Consider the following 16,400-nt stretch of genomic DNA (forward strand, 5'->3'; position numbering starts at 1 on the left):
CATGTCACTGACATTCATTTTCATAAATTTTTATTATACTTCCATCTAGAATCTTTCAGTGCTTTCCCATTTGTCTGCAGAATAGAGTTCAAAATCCTTAGCCTGACATTCAAAGCCCTCAGTAATATTTTTCTCCTATCTCCTTTTCTAACTTTATCTCCCATAAATGCCCTCCATGTACTTTTTACTTTAGGGGGAAAAATCCCTCTTCTACTCATGTTCTAGCGTTCCTTGTGCATTCATGTCTTGGTAACTTTCTCAGTCTATACCACTATTGGGGAATGCCCTCCTTCTCCCTCTCCATTCATCTAAAGTCCTTTCAAAGCCCAACTAAAATCCTTCTGTAAAATCTATCTTCCTGACCGATTTAGTCCATAGTAGCTCTCCTTCCTTTCTATCCCCATAGCACTTAGTGTTTATAACATTTCTTTAGCTTATGACTTATGCTACCTTTTAGCATTGTTTATGTTAGCCCAGTGAGAGTAGCAACCATGCCTTGAGAATCCTTTAAAAATTGTGATAGTATTTATTACAACAGTCCACAAATAAAGTCTGAAATGCGGATTGGTTACTTTTTGGGATTGGATGGTTCCTAAGTCCTGTGGCATTTCATTGCATATTCGATAATAAGAATCATAGAAGGGGAGCATAAAACTCCTTAAGTCAGACTATATGCTTTACTTAACATGAAATGATGGTGGTGGGGTCAGGGGATATTGGGGTAGCTGGGGGAATGAGGCTTTTTTGGACCTCTGTGGCTTCTGTGCCACTGGAGGACCTGAGTATATGGTCTGTGTCTTCAGCTGCAACTACTGTTTGTTGCCTCCCTCTCTCACTCTCTCTCTCTCATTCTCTCTTTTCACATGCCATGTCTCAGCTCCAGGAACACCAAGAGGAGATCGAGGGAATGATGAATGCCATCTTCAGGGGTGTTTTTGTACACCGGTACAGGTGAGGCATGGGGCTCCCCTCCTATGATCTACCTGTTAAATAGGAAAATTAGGTGAGGGCTGTTTTTTGTGGGATGAGATGTGTCTTGCCAGATAGAAAGAAGATGGCTGTGCCCTTTTATTTCTCTTGACTGCAGGGATGTCCTCCCTGAGATCCGTGCCATCTGCATGGAAGAGATTGGGACATGGATGCAAAGTTACAGCATGTCCTTCCTCACTGACAGCTACCTCAAGTACATTGGCTGGACCTTGCATGATAAGGTTGATTGAGAGTCTTCCTTTTTCCTTTCTTCTAGTCCCAGTTTAGCCTGAAGGCCGCCCAACTCTTCAAGTTCTTACTACTATTCTAAGACAATAGCTGTCCTTGATGGTGTTTTCTCTATCAAGCTACTGACTCTTAAATTTTTGTGCCCTCTTAAGAAAGGGAGAGGTAACTGAGAAGCAGGTGTGTGTGTGTGTGTGTGTGTTTAGGAAATGTTTCAGAGAAGAAATTGAATCTTAGCCTGAGGAGAAAGGTAAAGGAGGTTGTGGGTAGCTGTATGTATGTATGTGTGTGTGTATGTATGTATGCATGTAGTATATATTCATGAAGCACAGGTGCGCACATGTATGCATGCACATATATGTGAAAATTTATATGCCTTTCAAGGGCATATAAATATGTTTGTATATATCTTCATGATTGTTTGTGTGTGGTATATAGATAACAGGTATACTAATAATACCTGAGAAGAAAGAAACTGGGCTGAGAAACCAGGAATCCATCCACGATGGTCCCCTCTAGGTGTATGCCACAGCTCTTCTCTAGGGTGATAGGAATGATAGGTATACAGTCTTTTATAGATTCTCCCAAGTTGTCTTTAAGAGGATCCTCTGGTCAAAATGGGTAATTTTTACAAGATGGGGAAATAAAAGATATCTCTACAGGATTAGTAAGAAGTTTAGCCACCTTTTCTTCCTTTTGGCTTCCTCTCATAGCAACGGGAAGTTCGTCTGAAGTGTCTGAAGGCTCTTCAAGGCTTGTATAGCAACCCGGACTTCATTTCCTGTCTGGAGCTTTTTACCAGCCGCTTTAAGGTTAAATTGGGATAGTGGTGGGATGTTCCTTTCTTTTCTTTCCCTTGTTTCTCATTTGTTATCCTACTGCAGTCCTGATTTTACCACTCCTATTGCTCCTATGCCTCTTAAGCCCACTCAACATAATTTTCCATTCCCTCCCCTTAGGATCCTTTAAGATTATAAGAGGGCATGATGGAAAGGTTTGGGGATATTTGGTACCTTGGGATGAGGAGAATAAAAAGAGTTTGTGGGTTATGTTCTCCCTCTGATAGGATCGAATGGTTTCCATGGTGATGGACCGAGAGTATGATGTAGCTGTGGAGTCCATCAAGCTACTGACCTTAATTCTGAAGTGAGTTCTGAAATGTGGGAGGGGAAGCATATGATTGTGATGATCACCTTTCACCTTTCTAGTGCTGGCTGCCTTTCCAAAAGTCTTCATACCTCTTCCCTACCTCTAGGTAGGCTGGGCCTTCCTTATGTGCTGATAGATCCTCACAGAAGGAGATCACCTATCTTCATCCTCTTCTTCTTCTTCTCCTTCTTCCTGCATATTCTTCATTTTGAAATTTCTTGTGAGTTTTATCTTTCATTCCTCATGGTTCAGTTTTAGGTCTTCTTCTAGATGATAGCCATCCTGTTTCTGTAGAGTACTTGGGATTCTTTGACACTCTTTCCCCCTTTTCTTGGCAGGAACATGGAGGGAGTACTGACAGACACTGACTGTGAGAGTATCTATCCTGTGGTGTTTGCTTCCAACCGATCTTTGGCCTCTGCTGCAGGGGAATTTCTGTATTGGAAGTGCGTTACTGATTCACTCTCACCCTGCTTACCTCATGTATCATCTACCATTTTTTTTTTGCCCCCTGCTATTCATTTCCCAAGACTCCTCATGTCCTCTAGGTATCCTTTTCCCCTTATCTTCCCCCTTCACTCCTTTCTCCCCCAATATTTATTTTGCTCACCATTTTCCCAGGCTTTTTTTCCCTGAGTGTGAAGTAGGAGTGGCAAGTGGAAGAGAGCAGCATCACAACCCTCGAAGGAATTTCTTTTATCTCCTGCTAGCTTTCTCCATAGAGAGTGAGGTAAGTGTACAGAAGATAGTGAGGATGTTGATCATGTATGTTTTATAGGTTGGTGGTGGTAAGGAGTGGGCCACAGGAAGGAAAGAAACCTTGTCAGGACTGGGTTGTTATTTGTGGATTTTGTGGGCCTGTGAGTATGCTAAGAGCAAGGTAGTTAGGCATCAATGACTAAATGACAGTGAGGTTGCTTAGGAAGAGGGTAGGAATAACTGGTTTATGGAAGGGCAAAGACAATGTACTCTGTACAATACATTTCCCAGCAGAGAAATCTGTGGCCTTTGATTCTCCCTCTTCCGTAGCTCCATGACCATGCAGCTTATCTGGTGGACAGCTTGTGGGACTGTGCAGGGCCTCAGCTGAAGGACTGGGAGAGTTTGACAGGGCTGCTGCTGGAGAAGGATCAAAGTGAGAGCTATGTGGTGGGCTAGGGAAGTTGGACTGAGTTTTCTGAGACAGTCAATTCAGTAAATATTTATTAAGCACCCACTGTGTGCAAGGCACTGTGCCAGATAGATGTTGGGGATACAAAGATGGGTATAACACCTGACTCTATCAAAGAGTTTTTAATTGAATTGGGAGGAGGGGTTTCTTGGATACTGGGAAATATGGACTAAAAAATCTATTTTATATGAGAGAAGCTGATAAATAGGCTGATAAAGGTCCCAACAACATGCTGAAACATTTTTCAGAACAGGGGAAGCTATGCTTCTATTTGGTCTGAGAAAGCTAAAGATAGAGTAATTGATTGTGAGCTAGTTTGTGACTCTGTTTTTATCTAATTGCTCATCCAGGCCTGGGGGATATACAGGAGAACTCTCTGATAGAGATCCTTGTGTCTAGTGCCCGGCAAGCTACAGAGGGTTGCCCTCCTGTGGGGAGGCTCACTGGGAGAAAGGTATGAACTTGTGAGTAGTATGGATAATGGGAGGATGGCTGTACTGAATCAAGACAAGTGGTTCTGACAGGGTCTCAGGCTAGGTTATTCCCTACCTCACACCAAAACCACAAATACATCTGCTTCTCTGAGTTAATTAAGAATTCTCTGAGAGAATTAAGTTATTTCTTCATTCCTGGAAAGTGAATTAGAGGTGTATGCAAAAAGTGAAAATGTTTAATATTTGGTCAGGAGGGGTAGTCTTTAATTATTATTAAATTGGAATTCACCCCCATTTCCTTCAGTTCCTTTTGCACCTCCCTGATTCCTAGGGTTTCACTGCCAGAGAGCGTAAGATCCAGGCAGACGACAAGGTAAAATTGACAGAGCACCTCATTCCTCTGCTGCCTCAGCTTCTGGCCAAGGTATCTGCCCTTCAGTATCAGAATGAAAAAAAATGAGGAAAGTCTCCCAGGGGATTGGGGGCTGGAACAAAAAGTGAAGCAACTTAATCTGTGTTTCATTCTTTAACTACCACAGTTCTCAGCAGATGCAGAAAAGGTTTCCCCTCTGCTTCAGCTTCTCAACTTCTTTGACCTCAACATCTACTGCACTGGACGTCTAGAGAAAGTAAATGGAGACCAGAAAGAATGTTCCTCATTTATTACTTCCCTTCTCCCATATATTCTGTCCACTGACCTCTGTTCCCATCCTGGGACCCAGGTGCTGTATTTTTAGCCCTTGGTTCTCCCTTTTTAGAACTCAGGTATTTTATTGCTTAACACCAAAACTTCCTTGCCCTGGCATTGTCACTGAAACTCCCCTCCCAAGTCCTAGACTCATGTGGTGCCTTCTCTTATCCCATCTAGCCTCAGCTCCCTAAATATTACTCCTTACTGATCCTGTATTCTTCTAGCACTTAGAGTTGCTCCTTCAGCAGCTTCAAGAAGTAGTGGTGAAGCATACAGAACCTGTGGTGTTAGAGGCTGGGGCCCGTGCCCTCTACTTGCTCTGTGACCCAGAGTTCACTTTCTTCAGCCGGGTAGACTTTGCCCGAAGCCAGCTAGTAGACCTGCTGACTGACCGCTTCCAACAGGAGCTAGAAGAGCTACTACAGGTCAGAATTGGGTCTACAGCCCAGATATCAAGACTCTTCATTCCTTTTTTTCTTTTTTTTTCTTTCTTTCTTTCTTCTTCTTTTTTCTTTTTTTTTGTGGGGCAATGAGGGTTAAGTGACTTGCCCAGGGTCATACAGCTAGTAAGTGTCAAGTGTCTGAGGCTGGATTTGAACTCAGGTCCTCCTGAATCCAGGGCTGGTAATATATCCACTGAGCCACCCAGCTGCCCCCAGTACTCTTCATTCTTGAAGGGAATTAAGAACCAGAGTCAAAATATTGAGGTCCCAGAAGGAAAATTAGAGCTAAAGAGGAAGGACAAGTGGGTTCTTTGGGAAAAATTCTGATGTAAGGACCATTTTGTCCTTAGGGCTCCTTCTTGGATGAGGACGAGGTCTATAATATGGCAGCCACTCTAAAGCGTCTTTCTGCCTTCCACAAGTGAGCACTTCCTCTTCTTCCTTTCCCTATCCTAACTTTTCTCCTGGCACAGTCCATTTTAACTCTTTTCTCCTCCTTCCACCCTAATTTCCAGTGCTCATGATCTAACACGCTGGGAGCTGTATGAGCCATGTTGCCGACTCCTGCAAAAAGCTGTGGATACTGGAGATGTTCCCCGACAAGTGAGCTAGGGGGAGGGGGAAGAAGACAGGGCAGGAGCTTATCAAGGACTTCTAGGCTTGCCAAATTGCCTTTTCCAATTCCAGGAATATTCCCAGGGACTTGGAGGGATGTTTCTCTTCTATTGGGAGGTGCCCCACTTCTACCCAGTGGTATCTATTCTCTTTGCCTGGAAGAAGACTATCGGTGCCACCTCATTCCAGGAGACTTTGACAAATCTGGGAGTACTCACAAGTCTTTCCAATGTCCAAAGGCTTAGACCTACATATATTCCCTTTAAAGTGAAGGGAGAGAATGTGGTGGGAGATAGTCCCATCCTAGTTGTCTTTCCCCTCTCTCACATCTTTCAACATTTTCTCTTCCTGTACCTTATATTTTTTCCACCTTTCTTTCCCTTCATTGAATCATGCAGATAATCCTCCCAGCACTGACTCTCATCTATTTCTCTATCCTTTGGACTTTGGCTCATGTCTCTGGATCAAATTCTTCACAGGTGACTATGAATCTAATGTGAGGAAATTGGATGTAGGGGAAAGGTAGTCAAGGAAGTCTGTCTTTGTTTTTATTGTAATCATTTCCCTCCTCAATTCACCTCCATAGGAGCAGGTGCTGGGCTTGAGGGGCAAACTGTTAACCTTCTGTGATCTCTGCCAAAGCTGCCTTTCAGATGTGGATTCAGAGATCCAAGAACAAGTGAGACCTTTACTGAAGTTTGGGGGTGGGACATTTCCATTAGGGTAAGGAGATAACATACCAAATAGAAATTACCTTTGTTTTATAGTCTGACCCTTTGTTCTTTATCTCTGGCTTCACCTTCTCTCCCATCAGGCTTTTGTCTTATTAAGTGACCTGCTCCTTATCTTCAGCCCTCAGATGATTTTAGGGGGGCAGGATCATCTGAAGCCTCTCATCTACCTTCCTGAGGCCACCCTGCAGTCAGAGTTAGCCAGCTTCCTCATGGACCATGTCTTCATCCAGCCAGGAGAGCTAGGCAGTGGTACCAGAGTGGAGTTGGGGCTGTGGATGGGGAGAACTCTTAAGGCCTGGGATTAGATCACAGAGCCAGAGGAATATGACCTTTATTTTACTGGTTTCCTCTTGGTACTGTGGCTTAGATAGCAAAGATGCAGAGGAGGAACAGGCACAGATTGAACAGCTGCACCAGCGTCGTCGTCTTTTGGCTGGATTCTGTAAGCTGTTGCTCTATGGAGTTCTGGAGATGGAAGCAGCCTCAGATATCTTCAAACACTACAGCAAGGTATGGAATAGGGCTAATTATGGAGGGAGATAGAAACAGAGTGGCATAGAGACACCCTCAAGTGCTGCAAGGGGCTGAGGAGAAGGGATAGAACAAATTGGAGTAACAGTTAAGAGAACAAGAGTAGGAAAAACAAGGAGAGATTGGGAAGATTAGAAAAGAGATGAGTGGTCCAGAGAAGAGTCTGTTCCTTCTGTCCAGAACTTTCCCTACCCTGTCCTATCTAGGAAAGGAAGAAAACCGGATGGGTGAATTTTAAGAGGAGAGAGGATTTAATGAGGTATAGAATTTAGCTTCACGTGCTCCCCAAAATCTGTTTCCATTTTATGAAGCTACTAGTACTCATTGTGAGGCCTCTGATTCTGCCTGCAAAATGTAGGTATCTTTAGAGATGGAATTTCCATTCTTATTTATATTTTCCTTAAGCATGATTTCTTTTGAAACTTTTGTTGGAATTATTTCTTTATATTTGGTATTTTTTCCACCCTGACTAAAGAGAATGCTTGGAAGAAGAAATTATTAATAGAAAGGGGGAATATATATATATATATATATATATATATATATATATATATATATATATATAAATAGAAAGGGGAAAACTTTCTCTGTGTTTTGCCCCTCAGTTCTATAATGACTATGGTGACATCATCAAGGAAATACTAACACGATCAAGACAGATCAACCGAAAACAGTCTTCTCAAACCCTGCTGCTAAGCCTTAAACAGGTACCCTCTTCCTTCTCAGGGCCCCCAATCTGATCACATCCTTTCTTCAGAGCCTATACATATTTCTGCCCAACCTTTACCAATTAGTATATTAAATGACTGAAGAACAGGAATTTTGCTTCATTTTTTAAAAGATTCTCTATATCATTTAGTATGGAGATACCCAGTAAATGCATATGGACTGGCTAAGCAGATGCCATTCCTATCCCATGTAACTTTCCCTTTCTGCTTAAACTTGGGAGTCCTAGAGGTAAGGTAGGGTTGATTTCCTTCTTTTCTGCCCTCTTTTCATTTCCCCAATATCTATCACAATGGGCAATGCTTGGACATTGCTATTGGGTTAGGATAAAGGATCTGCTTTCCTGAGTGACTGAGCAAAGGTATGGGAGAGCAAAGCTGTAGTATCATGGAAAGAGGCTTGGATTTGAATTTAGATGATCTAGTTCTGTTTTATTGTGACTTTGAGGAAATCACTTAACTGCTCTGCAGATTTTTCCTTGGTAAAATGGTAAAGAGTTGAATGAAATGTTTATAAAAGTACTTTGTACATAATGTGAATTCTTCTTATTTTTTTCCTGCCTTATACTGTTCTTCCCCATTCCAAATACACAACTGCTCCTGGAGAACAGTTGTATACAGAGTTGTTACAGGAGCATGGATCAAAGGGCCTGGATAGTCTCCCAGCCTTCATGGAGATGAGGGATCTGGCCCGGAGGTTTGCCTTGACCTTTGGACCTCAGCAGCTGCAGAACCGTGACCTTATCGTCATGCTGCACAAGTGAGGATGCCTTGATATACTAGCTGGGGAGAGAGGTGGGATTTGGGTGCCCAGGACTTGAACAAAGATTGTGGAAAGTTTGGAGAAGTAGGGAAATAAGAATAATCCTGAACACAAGTTGTAGGGATTGTTGGGCTTTAGGGAGCAAGCTAGGTTTTATGTATAAGATATAGTGGTCCTTGGAGGAATGTGAGAGATGACTACCCTCCTAAGATAATTTTCTCCCTATGAAGAGAAGGCATCAAGTTTTCCCTGGCAGAGTTGCCTCCAGCTAGTTCCTCAAATCAGCCTCCTAATTTGGCATTTTTGGAGCTGCTTGAAGAATTTTCTCCTCGTCTTTTCCACCAGGATAAACAGCTTCTGTAAGTGATTGCCAGGAATATAAAGTGGGAGTGGTTATAGAAGGAGAATGGATTGGGGAAGGGACATTGGTAACTCAAACCTCCTTTCCCTTTCTCTGCTGTCTCAGGCTGTCCTATTTGCAAAAGTGCCTGCATCAGGTCCCTCAACCATCTAGTCATTCTTGGAGCCCTATCATTTCCTATTGCCGTTCCCTCAGCTCACAAGAAAACAGTGCTGAGACCAGACCTCAGGGACACCCCCAGCCCAAGAGGAGACGTATAGAAGGTAAGGATCTTCTGCACACTTCATAATGTCTGCCCTTTTCTCCACTGGGTAAGCAAACAAGTATTGCTATTTCTTTAACCCTCAGCAGCCTCTCTTCATCATGGTCTGCCTTTAGTTCATTGAGCTATAATAAAGGAATTCTAAACAGAGGAATAAACAAACCCAGATGATTATAAAACCAAACTCAGTCAATAAAAACAGTTATTTATTAAATGCCTGCCTATTTGTAAAGCATTGTTCTAAGCACTGGAGATACAGAGAAAGGTAAAAGGAGCTCACACTCTCACAGTGAGGGAGACAACATGCAAATAACTATGTACAAAAAAGCTATATACAGGATAAATGGGATAATCAACAGAAGATAGGCACCAGGATTAAGAGGAAATAAGAAAAGCATCTTGTTGAAGGTAGAATTTTAGCTGGGACTTGAAGGAAAATTGGGAAGCGTAGGGGTAGAGATGAAGAGGGAGAGCATTCTTGGCATCGTAACAGTGAAATGTCTAAAATCTAGAGATGGAGTGTCTTGTTCAAGGAACAAGATGGAGGCCATTGTCACTGGATCAAGGGAGGCAGGTTATAAGGGATAAGAAGAGTGGAAAAGAATGTGTGTGTGGGGACAGATTATGAAGGGCTTTGAACACCAGAAGATCCTGAAGGTAATAGGGAGCCAATGGAGTTTATTTAGTAGGGTAGTGACGTGGTCAGACTTTTGATTTAGGAAGATCACTTTGACATCTGAATGGAGGATGGACTGGAGTAGGAAAAGACCTGTGGCAGGCAAATTGGCAGGCTAATGCTGTTGTTCTAGTATAAGGTAATGGGGGGGTCTGCATCAGGGTAGTGACAGTGTCAAGAGGAAGTTCATGTAGGAAGATAAAATCAACAGGCCTTGGCAACAGATTGCATATGGAAGGTGAGAGACAGGGAGGAGTTCAAGGTTGCCAGACTAGGGGACTGGGAGGATGGTTACGAGAGTAATCTCAATAGTAATAAGAAAATTTGGAAGGGAAGAAAATTTAGAAGGGAAAAGAATAAGTTCAGTTCTGGATATATTGAGCTTAAGATGTCTAATAGACATTTGAAGATGTAAGACCAGAGGCCATCGGAGAGGTTAAGATTGGATAAGTAAATTTGAGATTCATTAGCAAAGAGATGATAATTAAATCCATGGGAGCTGATAGAGGAGAAGAGAAAGAGAGTCCAGGACACAACCCTATGAGACACCCACTATAAACAGTTGTAACCTGGATGAAGATCAAGCAAAAGAGACTGAGAAGAAGCAGTGAGATAAGAGGAGAACCAGGAGAGAAGAGTGTCACACACACACACACACACACACACACACACACAAAACCCAACAAAACTAGAGAGAATGATTATAGTTGACATTTATATAGTTCCAGCATATACAATCAATCCTCAACTTTTGTGGGGGTAAGATTCTTAGATAATAGGAGGAAAATAAAAAATGCAAATGTTGATACATTGAACCTATGGGAAATAGGGTTCTTACATTCATCTGAAACTGTAATCTTTTTTTTTAATTTTAGTTTTCAACATTTGTTTAGATAAGATTTCCAATTTCCAATTTTTCTCCCTCCCTCCCCTTCATCCCCACCTCCTCTAGACAGCAGGTAATCTGATATAGGTTATATATATATATAAATAAATAATAACATTCAACTTTTTTGTGCATTAGTCATGTTATAAGAGAAGAATCAGAGCAATGAGGAAAAACTTCAAAATAGAAAAACAACAGCACCAAAACCAAAAGAAATACTATGGTTCAATCAGCATCTTTACAGTTCTTTTTTTTTCTGGATTTGGAGATCCCCTTCCATCATGAGTCCCCTGGAATTTTCCTGTACCATTGCATTGGTGAGAAGAATCTAGTCCATCACAGTAGATCAACACACAACGTTGATGATACTGTGTACAATGTTCTTCTGGTTCTGCTCATCTCACTCATCATCAGTTCATGCAAGTCCTTCCAGGTTTCTCTGAACTCCTCCTGTTCATTGTTTCTTACAGCACAACAGAATTCCATTACATTCATATACTTGTTCAGCCATTCCCCAGTTGATGGGCAACCCCTCAATTTCCAATTCCTTGCCACCACAAAAAGAGCAGCTATAAATATTTTTGTACATGTGGGTCCTTTTCCCTTTTCCATGATCTCTTTGGGAAAAAGACCCAAAAGTGGTCAAAGGGTATGCACAGCTTTATAGCCCTTTGGGCATAATTCCAGATTGCTTTCCAGAATGGTTGGATCAGTTCACAGCTCCACCAACAATGCATTAGTGTTCCAATTTTCCCACAGCTTCTCCAACATTTATTATTTTCCTTTTTTGTCATATTAGCCAATCTGATAGGTGTCAGGTGGTACCTCAGAGTTGTTTTAATTTGCATCTCTCTAATCAATAGTGATTTAGAGCATTTTTCATATGGGAATAAATAGCTTTGACTTCTTCACCAGAAAACTGCCTGTTCATATCCTTTGACCATTTCTCAATTGGGGAATGACTTGGATTCTTATAAATTTGATTTAGTTCCCTATATATTTTAGAAATGAGGCCTTTATCAGAAGTACTGGCCATAAAAATTGTTTCCCAGCTTTCTGCCTCCCTTCTTTTTTTTTTTTTTTTTTTGCAGGCAATAGGGGGTTAAGTGACTTGCCCAGGGTCACACAGCTAGTAAGTTTCAAGTATCTGAGGCCAGATTTGAACTCAGGTACTCCTGAATCCAGGGCCAGTGCTTTAACCACTGTGCCATCTAGCTGCCCCCCTTCTGCCTCCCTTCTAATTTTGGATGTATTGCTTCTGTTTGTACAAAGCCTTTTTAATTTAATGTAATCAAAATCATCCATTTTGCATTTCATAATATTCTCTATCTCTTGTTTAGTCATAAACTGTTCTCCCTTCCAAAGAGCTGAAAGGTAGACTATTCCTTCTTTTCCTAATTTACCTATGGTATCACCTCTTATGTCTAAATCATGTACCCATTTTGACCTTATTTTAGTATAAGGTGTAAGATGTTGGTCTATGCCTAATTTCTGCCATACTATCTTCCAGTTTTCCCAGCAGTTTTTGTCAAATACTGAGTTCCTATCCCAGAAGCTGGAGTCTTTGGGTTTATCAAACAGTAGATTACTATAGTCATTTACTGCTGTGTCTCTTGTGCCTAACCTGTTCCATTGATCCACCACTCCATTTCTTAGCCAGTACCAGATAGATTGTTTTTTTTTTTTAAAGTGGGTCAGTGAGGGTTAAGTGACTTGCCCAGGGTCACACAGCTATTAAGTGTCAAGTGTCTGAGGCCAGATTTGAACTCAGGATCTCCTGAATCCAGGGCCGGTGCTTTATCCACTGCGCCATCTAGCTGCCCCCTACCAGATAGTTTTGATGACTGCCGTTTTATAGTAGAGCTTCAGATTTGATACAGCTAACACACCTTCCTGTGCATTTTTTTTTTCATTATTTCTCTTGATATTCTTGACTTTTTGTTTTTCCAGATGAATTCTGTTATTATTTTTTCTAGCTCTATAAAATAATTTTCAGGTAGTCTGATTGGTATGGCACTGAATAAGTAAATTAATTTAGGTAGGATTGTCATTTTTATTATATTAGCTTGGCCTATCCATGAGCAATTGATATTTTTCCAATTATTTAGATCTGATTTGATTTGTGTGAAAAGTGTTTTGTAATTGTGCTCATAGAGTTCCTGGGTTTATCTTGGCAAGTAGACTCCCAAGTATTTTATATTATCTACCATTACTTTAAATGGAATTTCTCTTTCTATCTCTTGCTGCTGGACTTTGTTGGTCATGTATAGAAATGCTAATAATTTATGTGGATTTATTTAATTATATGCTGCTACTTTCTTTCTTTCTTTGTTTTTTTAACGGGGCAATGGGGGTTAAGTGACTTGCCCAGGGTCACACAGCTAGTAAGTGTCAAGTGTCTGAGGCCAGATTTGAACTCAGGTACTCCTGAATCCAGGGCTAGTGCTTTATCCACTGTGCCACCTAGCCGCCCCTATATGCTGCTACTTTGCTAAAGTTGTTAATTCTCTAGGATTATCTAAGTATACCATCATATCATCTGCAAAGAGTAATAGTTTTGTTTCTTCCTTGCCTATTCTAATTCCTTTAATTCCTTTTTCTTCTCTGATTGCTAAAGCTAACATTTCTAGTACAATATTAAATAATAGAAGTGATAATGGACATCCCTGTTTCACCCCTGATCTTATTGGGAAGGCCTCTAACTTATCTTCATTACATATAATGCTTGCTGATGGTTTTAGGTAAATACTGCTTACTATTTTAAGGAAAACTCCATCTATTCCTAAGCTCTCTAGTGTGGTAGGTGCTGTATTTTGTCAAAAGCTTTCTCTGCATCTATTGAGATAATTATATGATTTTAGTTAGTTTTCTTATTGACGTGGTTGATTATGTTAATAGTTTTCCTAATGTTGAAACAGCCCTGCATTCCTGGTATAAATCCCACCTGGTCATAGTGTATTATCCTGGTGATCACTTGCTGTAATCTCCTTGCTAATATCTTATTTAAGATTTTTGCATCAATATTCATTAGGGAAATTGGTCTATAATTTTCTTTCTCTTGTTTTTGCTTTGTCTGGTTTTGGTATCACCACCATATTTGTGTCATAAAAGGAATTTGGTAGAACTCCTTCTTCACCTATTTTTCCAAATAATTTATATAATATTGGAATTAATTGTTCTTTAAATGTTTGGTAGAATTCACCTGTAAACCCATCTGGCCTTCGGGATTTTTTCTTAGGGAGTTCATTAATGGCTTGTTCAATTTCTTTTTCTAATATGGGTTTATTTAAGGATTTTATTTCCTCTTCAGTCAACCTGGGCAGTTTGTATTTTTGTAAATATTTATCCATTTCATTTAGATTGTCAAATGTATTGGCATACAGTTAGGCAAAATAGTTCCTAATTATTGCTTTAATTTCCACTTCATTGGTGGTAGAATCACCCCTTTCATTTTTGATACTGGTAATTTTGTTTTCTTCTTTCTTTTTTCTTTTTTTTTTTAATGTATAAGGTATTTTATTTTTTCCATTACATGTAAAGATAGTTCTCAACTTTTGTTTATACAAGCTTTACAATTTCAGATTTCCCTCCCTCCCTCCCCTCCCTCCCCCCTCCCCTAGACAGCAGGTAATCTGATATAGGTTATATCTATATATCTCTATACATATAGATATAGATATAGATATATACACACACATATATATACACATAATAACATTAATCCTATTTCTGCATTAATCCTGTTACAAGAGAAAAAATCAGAGCAGTGATGCAAAACCTCAAAATAGAAAAAAAAAAACAACAGCACCCAAAACAAAAGAAATAATATGGTTCAATCAGCATCTATACTCCACAGTTCTTTCTTTCTTTTTTTTTCTTGGATTTGGAGATCCTCTTCTATCATGAGTTCCCTGGAACTCTTCTGTACCATTGCATTGGTGAGAAGAATATAGTCCATCACAGTAGGTCAACACTCAATGTTGATGATACTGTGTACAATGTTCTTCTGGTTCTGCTCATCTCACTCATCATCAGCTCACGTAAGACCCTCCAGGTTTCTCTGAACTCTTCCTGCTCATCATTTCTTACAACACAATAGTATTCCATTGTATTCATATACCACAACTTGTCCAGCCATTCCCCAATTGATGGGCACCCCCTCAACTTCCAATTCCTTGCTACCACGTAAAGAGCAGCTATAAATATTTTTGTACATGTGGGTCCCTTTCCCCCTTCCATGATTTCTTTGGGCAAAAGACCTAAAAGTGGAATTGCTGGGTCAAAGGGTATGCACAGCTTTATCGCCCTTTGGGCATAATTCCAAATTGCTCTCCAGAATGGTTGGATCAGCTCACAGCTCCACCAACAATGCATTAGTGTTCCAATTTTCCCACAGCCTCTCCAACATTTATTATCTTCCTTTTTTGTCATTTTAGCCAATCTGATATGTGTCAGGTGGTACCTCAGAGTTGTTTTATTTTGCATCATTAGAGATTTAGAGCATTTTTTCATATGGGAATAGATAGCTTTGGTTTCTTCATCAGAAAACTGCCTGTTCATATCCTTTGACCATTTCTCAATTGGGGAATGACTTGGATTCTTATAAATTTGATTTAATTCCCTATATATTTTAGAGATGAGGCCTTTATCAGAAGCACTGGCCTCAAAAATTGTTTCCCAGTTTTCTGCCTCCCTTCCAATTTTGGATGCATTGCTTCTGTTTGTACAAAATTTTTTAAATTTAATATAATCAAAATCATCCATTTTGCATTTTGTAATATACTCTATCTCTTGTTTGGTCAAAAACTGTTCTCCTTTCCAAAGATCTGATAGGTACACTATTCCTTTCTCTCCTAATTTACCTATGGTATCACCTCTTATGTCTAAATCATGTATCCATTTTGACCTTATTTTAGTATAAGGTATAAGATGTTGGTCTATGCCTAATTTCTGCCATACTATCTTCCAGTTTTCCCAGCAGTTTTTGTCAAATACTGAGTTCCTATCCCAGAAGCTGGAGTCTTTGGGTTTATCAAACACTACATTACTAGTGTCATTTACTACTGCATTTCCTGAGCCTAGCCTATTCCATTGATCTACCACTCTATTTTTTAGCCAGTACCAGATAGTTTTGATGACTGCCGCTTTATAGTAAAGCTCCAGGTTTGGTACCGCTAACCCACCTTCCTGTGAATTTTTTTTCATTATTTCCCTGGATATTCTTGATTTTTTGTTTTTCCATATGAATTTTGTTATTATTTTTTCTAGCTGTATAAAATAATTTTTAGGTAGTCTGATTGGTATGGCACTGAATAAGTAAATTAATTTAGGCAGTATTGTCATTTTTACTATATTAGCTCTGCCTATCCATGAGCAATTGATATCTTTCCAATTATTTAGATCTGATTTGATTTGTGTGAAGAGTGTTTGGTAGTTGTGTTCATAGAGTTCCTGGGTTTGTCTTGGCAAGTAGACTCCCAAGTATTTTATATTATCTACCATTACTTTAAATGGAATTTCTCTTTCTATCTCTTGCTGCTGGACTTTGTTGGTCATGTATAGAAATGCTGATGATTTATGTGGATTTATTTTATATCCTGCTACTTTGCTAAAGTTGTTAATTGTTTCAAGTAATTTTTGACTTGATTCTTGAGGATTCCTTAAGTATACCATCATATCATCTGCAAAGAGTGATAGTTTTGTTTCCTCCTTGCCTATTCTAATTCCTTTAATTCCTTTCTCTT

General features: G+C 40.0%; 1 protein-coding gene across 1 annotated transcript in view; it reads left to right on the forward strand.

Moving 5' to 3' along the window:
- The window catches only part of STAG3 (stromal antigen 3), a 49,199-nt gene that overhangs the window by 16,303 nt on the left and 16,496 nt on the right, over window positions 1-16,400 (forward strand). Inside the window, exons 8-28 of the mRNA XM_044002860.1 lie at window positions 878-951; window positions 1,088-1,211; window positions 1,929-2,027; window positions 2,282-2,361; window positions 2,703-2,810; window positions 2,986-3,094; window positions 3,394-3,499; window positions 3,886-3,989; window positions 4,301-4,393; window positions 4,509-4,598; window positions 4,885-5,085; window positions 5,454-5,524; window positions 5,619-5,706; window positions 6,117-6,197; window positions 6,305-6,397; window positions 6,533-6,701; window positions 6,820-6,962; window positions 7,589-7,690; window positions 8,320-8,468; window positions 8,702-8,830; window positions 8,938-9,095. Of these exons, the coding sequence (XP_043858795.1) occupies window positions 878-951; window positions 1,088-1,211; window positions 1,929-2,027; window positions 2,282-2,361; window positions 2,703-2,810; window positions 2,986-3,094; window positions 3,394-3,499; window positions 3,886-3,989; window positions 4,301-4,393; window positions 4,509-4,598; window positions 4,885-5,085; window positions 5,454-5,524; window positions 5,619-5,706; window positions 6,117-6,197; window positions 6,305-6,397; window positions 6,533-6,701; window positions 6,820-6,962; window positions 7,589-7,690; window positions 8,320-8,468; window positions 8,702-8,830; window positions 8,938-9,095 (2,371 nt within the window). The remainder of the gene's footprint in view (window positions 1-877; window positions 952-1,087; window positions 1,212-1,928; window positions 2,028-2,281; window positions 2,362-2,702; window positions 2,811-2,985; window positions 3,095-3,393; window positions 3,500-3,885; window positions 3,990-4,300; window positions 4,394-4,508; window positions 4,599-4,884; window positions 5,086-5,453; window positions 5,525-5,618; window positions 5,707-6,116; window positions 6,198-6,304; window positions 6,398-6,532; window positions 6,702-6,819; window positions 6,963-7,588; window positions 7,691-8,319; window positions 8,469-8,701; window positions 8,831-8,937; window positions 9,096-16,400) is intronic.

Source organism: Dromiciops gliroides, chromosome 4, assembly GCF_019393635.1.
Source record: "Dromiciops gliroides isolate mDroGli1 chromosome 4, mDroGli1.pri, whole genome shotgun sequence".
NCBI classification, from domain to species: Eukaryota; Metazoa; Chordata; class Mammalia; order Microbiotheria; family Microbiotheriidae; genus Dromiciops; species Dromiciops gliroides.